This window comes from Schistocerca serialis, chromosome 3, assembly GCF_023864345.2.
Source record: "Schistocerca serialis cubense isolate TAMUIC-IGC-003099 chromosome 3, iqSchSeri2.2, whole genome shotgun sequence".
Classification (NCBI taxonomy): domain Eukaryota; kingdom Metazoa; phylum Arthropoda; class Insecta; order Orthoptera; family Acrididae; genus Schistocerca; species Schistocerca serialis.
The window spans coordinates 456,566,234-456,580,774 of record NC_064640.1 but is presented as its reverse complement, the minus strand read 5'-3'; the positions used below and the strand labels follow the sequence as shown (position 1 = coordinate 456,580,774).

Sequence of the window (14,541 nt, the reverse complement as noted above, 5' to 3'; positions counted from 1 at the left end):
CTTGTATTTCAAAATAATTGTTACAGAACCTACATCATGGTAGAACTGTCCACAATCCAGATTGATTTTAAAATCACAATGCTTTGACTTCCTATGATTTTTGGACTGAATTACCCAGCCACTTACAGAATACAGTTTAATGTAGACTGTGAATCAACTGCAACCTGGCACTTTTCCCATTAACAAATCATTTGCGGATGTGAAAAAAAGCAATGAGCAACTAGTGACAATTCAGGTTAAATACCAGACACTGGATTTGTAACACATCACTGCCCCACTAAGTCACATGAGCTTTTGTTAGGACTACACCCATCTTTTCAAGATTGCAGGATAACTCTGATATGTATCTTTCGAAATAGGTCTATTTGTTTGGCTGGCGGTAAAATTATTTGTTCAAAGTTTCTGGCACTAGGTTTGCAAGAGAAAAATAAAGTACAACAATGGCATAAATAAGGAGTTTCTGAATTACTAAAAGAAAATTGTTACAGAAGATGATACTGAATTCTGTAACATGACACAAAACAATCATTAATTTTTTTCCTGCAGAATGCCCCTTCAGTGGTTGTTACTCAGTTCAGAACTGTAACATTAAATCCAGTAAAAATCACCCAATCCTAATTCTTTTACAAATGAAACAGTTTTAATTTTAGAAACATCTCACTTTCTCAAATTAATTGTTGTAAGCAAAAGCTGGAGTAGTCTACAACATGATGAACAGTTTAGTAATACCTTCAAGGATGCTTTGTTTTATTGCTAATAGCAATTCCACACATATGACTTTTAATCAATCAATGTGAAACATGTCATTATTCAGTGTTTCAGTGCTCTATAATGGCAACTGTATTTACTCTCCTTTTTTATAATGGTGTTACATAACAACAAAATTGTAAAATCATATTTATCTGCTTATCAGATATGCTGCTATGGATAAGAGAAAATAACTTCATAAAAGGATACTATGAGACATAACAGAACTTGTGAAACACTATGCCACCGAAGAACCACCAGTTAAAGCAAAAAATATTTGCTCCTTCCTTGGTACACAGCAATAATGATGCTAAAATTTCCAAGCAGAAATAGTGCAGATACTAACCGTAGACATTAAGTTGAGCATTGTGTTCCACTTCTCCCACTCGATTCACTGCTAAGCATCTATATGTCCCTCCATCTTCAACACGAACACTTGTAATATTCACATGACTAATGACATCCCCATGTGATGGCACATATTGGCCAATTACAAACCTGAAAATTGTGGTTCACTGTAATGCACTTCATTAATGAAACTTCTGTAATTGCAAACAGTTGGTTTATCTCTCAAATGATGCAAATGTAGGCTCAAGTTCTACTAGGTGAATGTTTAAAACTTCTGTAATGACTTTCTTCACACCTGTGACAACATACACTTAACTCATTCTGTTCAGGACATCTGATATAATTATGAAAAAATTTAATAAAATCTGAACTCAAATACAACTGTTCAACAATAAGAAGGGCTTCCATAAAATGAAACAATCAGCTTAGTAGGTAACAGTGACTACTTCATCAACTGAAAAATACGTAATAAGTCGGACACACTTATCTTTTATCCTTGGTGTGATTTTCTAGATAAATAAGTTAAACTTGTCACACTGGTGTGAACATACTTTTCTATCCTACTCTGCATAGGTAAACACAGTTTATCACTTCCACTGGCAGTGTCACAGGGACTTGTTGAACAGACAGGTGGTTCTTGTGGCCAATGAAGTGGATGGCTAGCAAAAAGCAAAGCCCAGAGCATGGTGAAAGTCATGTTAAGCATGCTCAAGCAGTTCAAGGTTCAATACAAATTGAAAAAATGTGAGTATGGTCAAGGTCAATGATCTCCTGTTATCAGTGGCACATATCAAAGGCTTCAGAGAATAGTGAGAACTTCTGGACAAGTGCAGGGCCATTGTATTTACAGGCACTGTAATGTCATTGGATGCGCCCATGTGAGGTGCCTGTGGATGTGGCAGCACCCTCCGTGGCAACAAGCTGAAGTTGCAGTATGAAACCCAAGTATCTCTGGCCTTTCCTCCATATTGATACTTGGGCTGAGTGGGGAATATGAATCATTATTGAATACTAAACATACAACCCACAATAAATGAACTTTTTACACTTCTATTCTATTTTATTCAAGATGGTTACTTGCAGTACATGTTACAACACACTATTTGGAAACTCATTATGTTCCTCTATTTACTCTAGCTAGTCTTCAGAATTATTAGTTGTAGCTCCTGTATATTTTCCTGTGTGTTACTGTTTTATTACTTATTCTCCTGGTGTTAAAATTATTATGATGCATTATACATTCGAGGAGAAATTCACAAATGAACTGCTCAGTTATTTTTTCCACATTATGTCTATTTATGGAACACTCTCATATAATAGTGACCCAACTAATGCTTTACCTCATTATCTGCCAATCATCACTAAACTCGTTATATTCAATCAATACACTGAAAATTGGTTAACTAGGTGAGAATTAATATTCTTCTTTCTTATCTTGGAGCCAGGTAAGAATCAGATTAAATGTATAAGGTACTAGCTCCCAGGAAATGGAACATTCAGTTTCATACTTGCTCGGTTTACCAGTACAGTTGACTGAGTGAAGTAAATTTATAATTTATTTGTGTGATTTTATTGCTTTCTTATGTGTAGCTTCTTTACACTACTCATATAAATAACATTATCTGCAAAGTTTCTTTCAAATTTTGTTTATGTGGTGGTTTTCCATCAAGTTCTTTCACTCTGCTGTAGTGTTAGCAGTGTAAAACTTCAAAGTGAATTAAGTAATTTGGTTCTTCCTCTATGGCCATGGTACAGTATTTATGTTACTTTATTTTCCTGCATGAACAACAGACAACATTTGTGGGTGGTTAGTACAAAATGATCAAGGAAAGTAAACAGCCTGTTGTAAATATGAGACGGCAGAAGGTTTTGACAATCTAAGATAGCACCAGGCCCTGACAAAAGTACCTTTATTTGTAAAAATCACACAGTAAGGGTACTTCACTAGTAGGTTACAGGCAATCTGTATTCTTTTCAGAGGCAGCTTACATGTACAAAATCATTTGGACAACAGGCTGAGTCAATGTAGGAGGAATCAGAAAAATAAAGATAATTCACTCCATATTCAGTAGCCAGCTGTTTCAGCCTCAGGAGAAACTCCAGTCAGCACTTACAGCCCATATCTTAAGGGTCCCTCAGCCTCCTAAAATAACTTCTGTGGTTCATCTTTGCATTCACAGATCATTTCGGATAGCTGACACAAAATGTTGTACCTTATTTTTAATCAGTTTTGCCACTGAATGATCAGATATTAACTGAAATGCAGTAGTTTGAAAAATTTAAAGGACACTTTCTGAAAAATCCTACAATGACTACTTTTGCCAATGTTTGACATTTTTAACTTCATTCACCCTTGAAGACACATTGCTTTTGCTTGAAAGGTAAAAACTGAAATAGTATTGATGCTAGACTCTTATTTATAAACACAGGAGAAGCTTTCTGCTTGCTGAATGATAAAAAAAGTGCAAATGCCAACCAGTCTACAGTCTATTAGGATCCTACTGTCATAGATCTCAAATAGGCAGAAAATGCAAAACAAGTGCACTTGCATTTCATCTTTCTTTTGTCATGTTCTTGTGTTGAATTTTTTTTTAAATATAGCACAGAGGGACAGGCATTAATGTCATAGTCAATTACAAATTGACTCACAGTGGCTTGAAACTGTTATGAAATATCAAACATTCATGAATTTCCAAATGTGAGGGACTGATCACACATGTGACCTGTCTTACTAATGGCTCCTGTATTTGTATGACAATGATATGGAGAGATTAATATGGATCTCCATTTTTGGTCTCAAATATGTAACAGAACCTAACTGAGGCACCTGTGTTCATCCTGATAAAATGTGGAAGTTATCCATGGTGATAGGATTAACACATTTGTATCTGTACACTGTAGAATTAACTGAGCTTACCTGCTTTATGTTAGGAATATTCTTGTACACAAATGAGGGATAATTTACCAAGGAATTATTTTTTGTTCTGTCTCTTTCTTGCAACATATTTGTGTTGAACTTTGCTGAAATTGTTGAATCTGTAATTCTGGTTATGTCTTTTGTTAATTCTTACACTGTTTCATTTCTTGATACAAATCACATTCAGGAGTTGTTAACATCTTTTTCTAGCTACATCACAATTTCAGATTAAGATCAATGTCCATTACAACCAGAGGTAGTAATATGATTGTCATTTACTAATATTTATAGACAGCATCCACTGTAAAACACTTATTTTGGCAAGCACTGAATTTATTTTTGGACATCATAAGATGCAAAATTTTATTGAAAGTTTACACTTGATCCATTCAGTTCTTCAGTTTTTGTGTGATTGAGTAATGTTTATTAAAGTGCAGATGTATCTGCTGCTAAAAGCCAGTTAATAAGTTCACCTGCAGTACTGCGATATATATGGATGGTCCATTCACAGTTTAAGCAAATAACTGCAATTGAAAATTGTGTTTTTCCCTCTTGAGCTAAATAACGTTAATGTTAACATACCTTAAAATTCAACAAAGACATGATCTGTGTGAGGGACATTTAAGAACGACATAGATTCTTTCAACTTTTGTCTTTGCATCTTCTGCTCCACTCAGTTTCTTACTTTACACAATTGTTCTTTGGTGTTACTATATTTCATGTGTGCATGATTGCAGTATTATTACAAAACCAACAGTAACAACTCACCAAATCTACTACATTTCATTTTCACCTTACAGTTTATTTTCCAGCTTTTCTTATTGATCCCCTGAGGAACTTCAGATTAGAATGTTTGATTAAGACTGCATAACTTTTTCCTGTTTCTTTCTGGCACTGTTAGTTTTTGATTTGTTCATTTTCATTTTTTATATCTTCCAGTCACTGAAAATTTCATTGGGTTTCATGTTTTTACATAATCAAATCTCTTACTTTAGTTACCTGCTAAAAATTTATGTATGGAAGTATTTACTTTACATTTGAAACTGACAATATAAAGAATGCTTTTCCTTTGATTCAGTGATGCAGTCATTCAAGAACTTTTTAGGATTTGTGCATACACTGTATATCATCAATTCAGTACTTCTTTAGTCACTCTTTCACAGAAGTAGCCTTGGACCTGGAATTATGCAATTACTGGTTCTGTGAAAAAGGTAACTTAAGGTAGTTTTAGTTAGCTGTAGGGCCCAAATGAATATCTCACCAGAGTTTGTGAAGACATAAGGAATTGAAGCAATGCTTCATAGTTACTTCCCTCACTGCAAAGTTTGACAGAAAGCTGAAGCCTCTACCACCTTCTCGTGGGTACTTGTATGAGTTCACCATTCCACTGTCTCCATTAGTGTTGTTCTTCAACATACTTACTGTTAGTCTGAGGAGGTCCTCTTTTCCAACTGTAATCATGAAACTGAAATTTCTTGTATCTATAGATACTGATGTTCAGGGGTTTGTTCAATACTCCTCTTTGCTTTGAAAGTGCTCACTCAAAAGTTTTCTTCTAACTTGCCATTTCCAATGTCTTATAATCTCAGTTTGCACATAATGACTGGCATATTTTAATAAGTACTAACAATCAGCACAGTTTTTGGGGAAAATGCTTAATGTTTATAGTCCCAGTTTCCTTGTTTTCTGTATAAAATATATTATATTTTTGATAAATATTGAACAGATTTCCTGCTTAGCTAGATACCTTTGTCTAATGTTGACAATGCTCTTTAGGGAGAGTTCCAGTAAAAGTTTTGTTGACAAGTAACAATGTGTAGTTGACACTTAATCACTAGTTGATCTCTTCAATTAGCCATAGTTTTATTGAAATAACAGTCTTTACTTTTCACAGTCATGGAAAGTATCATTTCTTTATTCCAGTTTCACATTTTGCATCTACATTTCTCAAGTCTTCTGATACATTTATTAAACCAATGTGATATATCAATTGATAGGTGCTCCTCCAATGTGTTTTTTGTGTAGTTCTGTAGCTGGACCACTACATATAAAGCTCAAGTTCCATTCAAGACAAAAAAGTACTTTTAAGTAATTTTAGATTGTATCTTTCTGCTATTTTCTTTGTGACATCACAATTAGGAAATTCTTACAGTTAATTCATTCAGAGTACTTCCACTTGTATAATGTTGTTGAATACATTCACTTGTCATTTCTTTCTGAAACTTTGATAAAGCACACAGCTGAATATACATACTACAGAAAACTATAATCAGTGTTATTTATGAGCACAGTGCTAGAATAAATCTGAACCAAGTTGTCATATGCGGCAGACGGAAGACAAAACATTGATTACTGCCCATGTTTTTGTTGTATTTCCGGTGCTTAGGCTTGAACCAACAACATGTGACATTTGTTATTCTTAAGCTGGCGGTCATTTCAGACTGTTGGACACAACATCTTCAGAAGAGTAACATGTTATCTACACATCACTTCCCTTGAGTCATTAGATGTATGACAATTGCTCTCTTCAGGCTGTTCGTAGTTGGCCTTGTGAAGCTGAATGAATACTGTCACAGAGTTTGAGACCCAAGAAAGGTTAATCAGAGATACAGAATCTTAGAATCTGTTTGTAGTTTTACTGAGTAATGGCTGACTCACACTAACACATTATTATTCCATATAAAAAGAGACAAAGTTCACCTTATGCTGGTAGATATCTATTAAGAATAAGAGAGACTCTGGGTCTTATTCTGTCCATGGTTGGAATGATGGAATAAGTTTTTTCCACATGATTCCATGAAAATTTTAATTTTTATTGCCTTAATAACATCTGAGAAATGGCAGCAGCATAATATGTTAACTATTGCAACAGGCTACAATATATTTTCGAAGCTTTTTATAACACTTCTCTTGATTGTCTCTGTCAGTGAATAAAGAACTTATTGCTGGAAATTAATTTTTAATCCACTTCTTCAGATGGTTTCTTGTTGATTATCACAGTAGATTGTGTGATTGTGTAGTTGAAAGCAGAGTAAGCTCTTGTTATTGTTAATTACAGTAAAGTGATGATAATTATCCAATCATCATTTCAAAAAATTGAAAACGATTTTTCACCTCTGACAAACTTTTTATCGAGGAAAATTCAGTGTTATACAGCTGTCTCACCACAAGTTTGACTTTGCATGTTGTTGTTGTGGTCTTCAGTCTGAAGACTGGTTTGATAAAGTTCCCCAAACTACTTTAAGCTGTGCAGGACTCTTCATCTCTAAATAACCTGTTTATGGTATTTACTTCTTGGTCTCACTACACGTTTTTTTCTCTCTGATACCAAATTGGTGATCCCTTAATGTGTCAGAATGTGTCATATCAACTGAGCCCTTCTTTTAATTAATTGGGTCACTAATTTCTTTTCTCCCCAATTCTAATCAGTACCTCCTCATCACTTACGAGATCTACCAATCCAATCTTCTGCCGTTTTCTGTAGCACCACATTTCAAGAACTTCCATTTGCTTCTTCTCTGAACTGTTTATTGTTAATTTTTCACTTCTGTACAAGCCTACACTCCATACATATATCTTCAGAACCTACACTCCATACATATATCTTCAGAAAAGACTTTCAAACACTTTAAATTTGTATTGAATGATAACAAACTTCTCTTTTTCAGACTCATGTTTCTTGCCATTTCCAGTCTACATTTTTATCTTCTCTAATGCAATCATCATCAGTTATTTTACTGGCCAAATAGCAAAAGTAATCTACTACTTTAAGTGTCTTGTTTCCTATCTTATTTCCTCAGTATCACTAGATTTAATTTGACTACATTCCATTATCCTTGATTTCCTTTTGTTGATGTTGGCCTTATATCCTTTCAAGATGCTGTCCATTCCATTCAGCTGCTCTTCCAAGTTGTTTGCTGTCTCTGACAGAATTAAAATGTGCAAATCTCAAAGTTTTTGTTTCTTCTTCCTAAATTTTAATTTCTCCTTCAAATTTTTATTTGGATTCCTTTACTGCTTGTTACTGTACAGACTGAATAATACTGCTGATAATCTGCAGCCTTGCCTCACTTCCATCTCAACCATTGTTTCCATTACAAACACCTCAAATCTTATAACTGTCATCTGGTTTCTGTACAAGTTGCAAATAACCTCCTCTATATTTTACCCCTGCTACCTTTGAAATTTCAAAGAGTGTATTCCAGTCAACATTGTCAAAAGATTTCTCCAAATCTTATGCTACCTTCTAAGATGAGTAGTAGGGACAGGATTGTCTCACCTGTTTCTACATTTCTCTGGAACCAAACATATCTTCCCTGATGTCAGCTTCTGTCAGTTTTTCCATTCTTATATAAATAATTTGTATTAGTATTTTGGAACCACGACTCAATTACTAAACTTATAGTTTAGTAATTGAAAGGATAAGCATAATTTGGCCCCATATGCAGTGTTTTACAATAAGTTGTGTTTCTCTGAAGACACTGAAATACATCTTGACAAAAAAGCTTCTGGATATGACCTGCTGGATGTACGATGGTATCTTCATTCATCTCAGTGCATCCTCATTGACATCAGTTAGTTCAGTTTCTGCGTACATTGCAAACATTAGATTTTTATGTGTGCAGCTGGCAATAATTTAACTGTAGGTTTACAGAATTCAGAATATATCTTTCATTATGAGATCAGAGCCATAACATGAGATTTTGATATAGTAGCTTGTACTTCAAAAATACCTAGTAAATACTGATTATAAGGAAAACTGATTCCAGCAAAAGAGGCACTCATGTCATGCATTTACTAGTCTCCATGTAAAATGCTTGTACTAATGGCACTTCACGTTGAGCAGTAACAATAAGATATGTATTTCTTATGAGTCACTATCAGACTCTAGCTGATGTTCCATAGAATCTGACTGGTAATGCAGTTTCTTTAGACTATTATCAAAGCAATTCAATTAATGTTGTGATAGGAAGAAAGTTATACTCATATTGCAAAAATCTGGATGCAGCTGCTCGAATTTTCCTTTGGAATAAAATGATTTTATCAGACTGTAGGGCAAATTACTAATTTTCTCATAGGTAGTTCAAGGTATGTAAATGTTGGGCAATACCTGACTTTCTTCAGATGCTTTTGTAAGATTTTATGACTATTTATGAAATTAATAATGCAAGAGAGAGACTTTCGATGATATCAATACTTCTCTGATGAGAGTTTTTTTATACACAACCACATTTCATTTTACTTGTTTGTTGTCATCTTGTATACAATTACAGGCACTGTGTTACCTTCATACTGCAGTTACATTTTTCAGGGCAGATAAATACAAACAATACTAGTCTGCTGTTTTCTACAGGTTTCATAATTTTGTTTGATATGGGTGTTTCTGATTATTAACAGCCAAACTGCTCGAACATTGTTTCTGCTCAATAGAAATCATTGTTTTTGAGTGCATGGTGTAATCTACAAATTACTACAGTTAAGTCCAAGTGATAATCAACATCTGGATATAATGACTGTAGGTGTGTATGTTCAGATAGGTTGATTGATTACATTAGATTAATAACTGAGAAGAATAGATTTTGATGGAGCAAGTAGTTCAAAATAAAATGAAACTGAAACAGTGTATTTTGATTTTTGTGAGTTCGCAAACACATAACTGTTTAACATGTAAGAAAAGCTTTTGAGGTAAAAAAATATCTCACATTTGTCTTAGTATTTAGTTATATTAAGGAGCTACTATTTCCCAGGTTCCAGTGTTGACACCTCCAAGAGAAAGATTAAGGAGGAAGGAAGATTAGGGTTTATGTCTGATTGACATTAAGGCCATTAGAAAAAGATAAACAGAAATATATCCTAATCCAGAGAGTCACTTCTGACATAACATTTCATACACAGTTCAAGAAGATAAATGGGACCGATGACTTCATTGTTTGGTCCCCTGCCCCAAACAAAGCAACCAGTCAAGAAGATAAATAATTTATAATTGCTTTGTAAAACATTCTAAACTAACATCTATGTAATTATATGTTTCCTGTTTCAGTATTCTGTTATCTGATGCAACCCATCTTGACAGAAAGTGAAGTTTAATGTGGATCTAAATGGCTACAGGCTGGTCTGCTGAGTCTGTAATGTACCTCGACACTGTTATGTTATCCTATAAACTTCCTTCAGCACAACCATACTGAGTGTTTCATTTCTCCTGGATATTAATAGTTTTTCATATTTAGATAGTAGCCTTTTGATGTAATTACTAATGTAGGATCTGCTTTGATATATAGGCTGTCTTAAATAGGTTATGTGAAATAATTTTTGAGTCTTGGATGGAGATCCCGGTTCTTGATCCCAGACTGAGGCTTTGAGATTCGTCATACTGACTACCCTCAGGTGTCTTCTAGTTCAACTCTGTCAATGGTCAAAAGACTAAAAAAAGCCAGTGTCTTCTGGGGAGGTTGAAGTTGGCTACCCTTCATCTTGATACCTGTACAATTGTACCAATGGACACAGGATAAAAATAAAGACAATATCTGTCTTTTATCTGCCGAGCAGAAACTTTCCAAACACATTTAATGAGACACTGATGTTTATACACTAATGGCCATTAAAATTGCTACACCACAAAGGTGACATGCTACAGGTGCGAAATTTAACCAACAGGAAGAAGATGCTGCGATATGCAAATGATTAGCTTTTCAGAGCATTCACACAAGGTTGGCGCCGGTGACGACACCTACAACATGCTGACATGAGGAAAGTTTCCAACCGATTTCTCATACACAAACAGCAGTTGACCAACGTTGCCTGGTGAAACTTTGTTGTGATGCCTCATGTAAGGAGGAGAAATGCATACCATCACATTTCCAACTTTGATAAAGGTCGGATTGTAGCCTATCACGATTGCGGTTTATTGTATCGTGACATTGCTGCTTGCGGTGGTCGAGATCCAATGACTATTAGCAGAATATGGAATCAGTGGGTTCAGGAGGGTAATACAGATTGCCATGCTTGATCCCAACGGCCTCGTATCACTAGCAGTCGAGATGACAGGCATCTTACCCGCATGGCTGTAACAGATCGTGCAGCCATGTCTCAATCCCTGAGTCAACAGGTGGGAACATTTGCAAGACAACAACCATCTGCATGAACAGTTCAATGACGTTTGCAGCAACATGGACTATCAGCTCGGAGACCATGGCTGCAGTTACCCTTGATGCTGCATCACAGACAGGAGCGCCTGTGATAGTATACTCAACAATGAACCTGGGTGCACGAAAGGCAAAACGTCATTTTTTTTGGGATGAATCCAGGTTCTGTTTACAGAATCATGATGGTCGCATCCGTGTTCGGCGACATCATGGTGAACACACATTGGAAGCATGTATTTGTCATTGCCATACTGGCGTATCACCCGGTGTGATGGTATCGGGTGCCATTGGTTATACGTCTCGGTCACCTCTAGTTCGCATTGATGGCACTTTGAACAGTGGACGTTACATTTCAAATGTGTTACAACCCGTGGCTCTACCCTTCATTTGATCCCTGTGAAACCCTACATTTCAGCAGGATAATGCACGACCACATGTTGCAAGTCCTGTACAGGCCTTCCTGGATACAGAAAATGTTCGACTGCTGCCCTGGCCAGCACATTCTCCAGATCTTTCACCAACTGAGAACATCTGGTCAATGGTGGCCGAGCAACTGGCTTGTCACAACACGCCGGTCACTACTCTTGATGAACTGTGGTATCGTGTTGAAGCTGCATGGGCAGCTGTACCTGTACACGCCATCCAAGCTCTGTTTGACTCAATGCCCAGGCATATCAAGGCCGTTATTACAGCCAGAGGTGGTTGTTCTGGGTACTGATTTTTCCGGATCTATGCGCCCAAATTGCGTGAAAATGTAATCACATGTCAGTTCTAGTATAATATATTTGTCCAATGAATACCCGTTAATCATCTGTATTTCTTCTTGGTGTAGCAATTTTAATGGCCAGTAGTGTATATTTGGCATCCATGAAATTTTATATACTCATGGATTAAGAATTTTTCTCTTTGCATGTATACCATTTATATTCAAAGTATTCAGTTGGATTAAATACAGAAAATAGGTGATAAATGAAGTAAAGAACAATTTTTACTAACCAGGTGTTTCAATTATCCAGTCAGGAAGGGCACTTCACCAGTGTAAGAAAATAATAAAGAGTAATATAAAAATGAAATGAGTAACAGGACAAATTATTAATTTAGATTTAATATTAAATTCAAATATGATATTTTCAACATGAAATCTGATTGAGAAACTGGTGAGAAGAACTGGTGAAGTGTGGATTTTCACAGAAAGGACAGCGTTAATGAAATAAAAGTAACAAAATTATTTTAATTATGTTCTCATTATAGTGAGGAACAGCCTACATATCACTGAACATGAGAGCATAGGAAGAAATAGGTGACGGGTGCATGTAAATTGATGAAAGGAATTTTTGTATGCAAGATCTCCGAAAAAATTCAGAGATTTAATAGATCTTACAAAGTAAATAATTTTTTGTTATTAAGCCTGCATCTTGTGACATGCCATTTTAAATGTATGCAACCAAGTTTGAGGTATATGGAGTATAACATAATGTGACTGAGAAAACATTGTGATTGACAGCTGGGTGGAGAAGAGGGACTATACACAGTTCTCATGATTGCAGATGAAGCAATACTGTCAGAACCTGCTTGGAAAGTAAATTAAGCTAGTGTGTAATGAATTGTTCTGTTAACTGGATTTCCCCATGAGTCAGTTAGAAAAATTATTCAATCTAAGTACCTTGGAAACACTTCTTTGCCACTAGTCCATCCAACCAAAATCAACATAATCCCAACATTGAACCTTGCCTCTCCCAATTCATAATACCATCCAACAGTGACTCTCTCCTCTCCCACCTAACCACTCCCTGGTCACCTTCCAGGAATTCCTTACCTCAAACTTGGTGTTGCCACCACCACCAGGCCCATTCCTAAGAACACTAACCTTTCAACTGGAGACAGGACAGCCATACACACCCTGAAAACAGAGCCTCACTTAAACATCGTCCATGTAGACAAAGGCTCCATGACTGTCATGATGTTTTGCAGTAACTACCTGACCAAAGGCCCTGTAAACTGTCTCACACCTCCACCTACAATCTCTGTTAGACTGATCCCATCCCAGTTGTCGAGCATAACCTCCAGTTCCTACCCTTCCCAGATCGTCTTCCCCAAATCCATCTCCCTCCTCACTCCAACAGCACTCAACACACTCAACTTCTACATGCTCCCCCAAAATCCAGAAACACATCAATCCTGGATGCTTCATTGCAGCTGGCTATTGTGCTCCCACTGAAAGAATTTCAGCTCTTATTGACCAACATCTCCAACCAACAGCCAGAAACCTAGCCTCCCACTCATCACTGTTGATGCCACCTCCCTATACATCAACATTCCTCATGCTCAAGGCCTTGCCACTATTAACCACTACCTCTCATAACTTCCTTCAGACGCCAAAGACACTTCCTCATTTCTTATACTCCTTACCAACTATATCCTGACTCACAAATACTTTCCTTTAAAGGAATGGTAGACAAACAAATCCACAGCACAGCCATAGGTACTAATGTGGCACCCTCCTACGCCAACCAGTTTGTTGGCCATTTAGAGACAACCTTTCTAGCTTCCCAAAACGCCCAACCCTAGTCTGCTTCAGGTTCTTTGATGATATCTTTATGATCTGGATTCAAGACCAAGATATCCTATCCACATTCCTTAACAACCTCAACACTTTCTTTCTCATTGCTTCACTTGATCTTCCTCTACCCAGCCTTCTTGGATGTTGATCTCCTACTATCTAATGGCTCCATCCACAACACTATCCACATTAAGTCCGCTAACCACCAGCAGTACCTGCATTTATACAGCTGCCACCCTTTCCACACGAAAAAAATCCTTCCCATACAGCCTGGTCACCCGTGGAAGACTAATATACAGTGGCAAAAACTTGCTTGCCCTGTATGCTGAAGACCTCACGAAGGCCTTCACAGGTAGGCATACCCCCAAAACTTGTCCACAACTAGGTTTCCCACACCATATCTTTACACACCCCTAATCTTCCCATCACCCCCAAGAACCACCTACAAAGGAATTCCTCCCTCATCAGCCAATATCACCTTGGACTGTGTGAAGGGACACTCTCTTCCAGCATTACTTTTCCTCAACAGAAGTAGTCAATACCAGAAATAGTTTCAAATTCTGAATAGGTCAATATTATCTCAGCTGTTTCTCTAAAAACTTTCATATGAGTTTGTGCACAACATGCTATATTTCAAGCTAAAATATATAAAAAGAAATTACTTTGTTTTGTTTGTTACAATCGATATGTACTAGCTCTGAATGTACAGTTGAAATTATTTTAATTTGGAAACATTTGAAATTAAGAAACATTTGGCTCACTTAAAATTTCTGTTATTAATTATGCAATCTGATACTATTTATTATGTTTATTTCTGGATTCATTTA

The 14,541-nt window shown here is 36.3% G+C and overlaps 1 protein-coding gene across 1 annotated transcript in view; it reads right to left on the bottom strand.

Moving 5' to 3' along the window:
• Positions 1 to 14,541, bottom strand: part of LOC126470920 (Down syndrome cell adhesion molecule-like protein Dscam2) — a 504,863-nt gene that overhangs the window by 357,152 nt on the left and 133,170 nt on the right. The window contains exon 4 of the mRNA XM_050098951.1: positions 1,094 to 1,245. Within this exon, the coding sequence (XP_049954908.1) occupies positions 1,094 to 1,245 (152 nt within the window). The remainder of the gene's footprint in view (positions 1 to 1,093; positions 1,246 to 14,541) is intronic.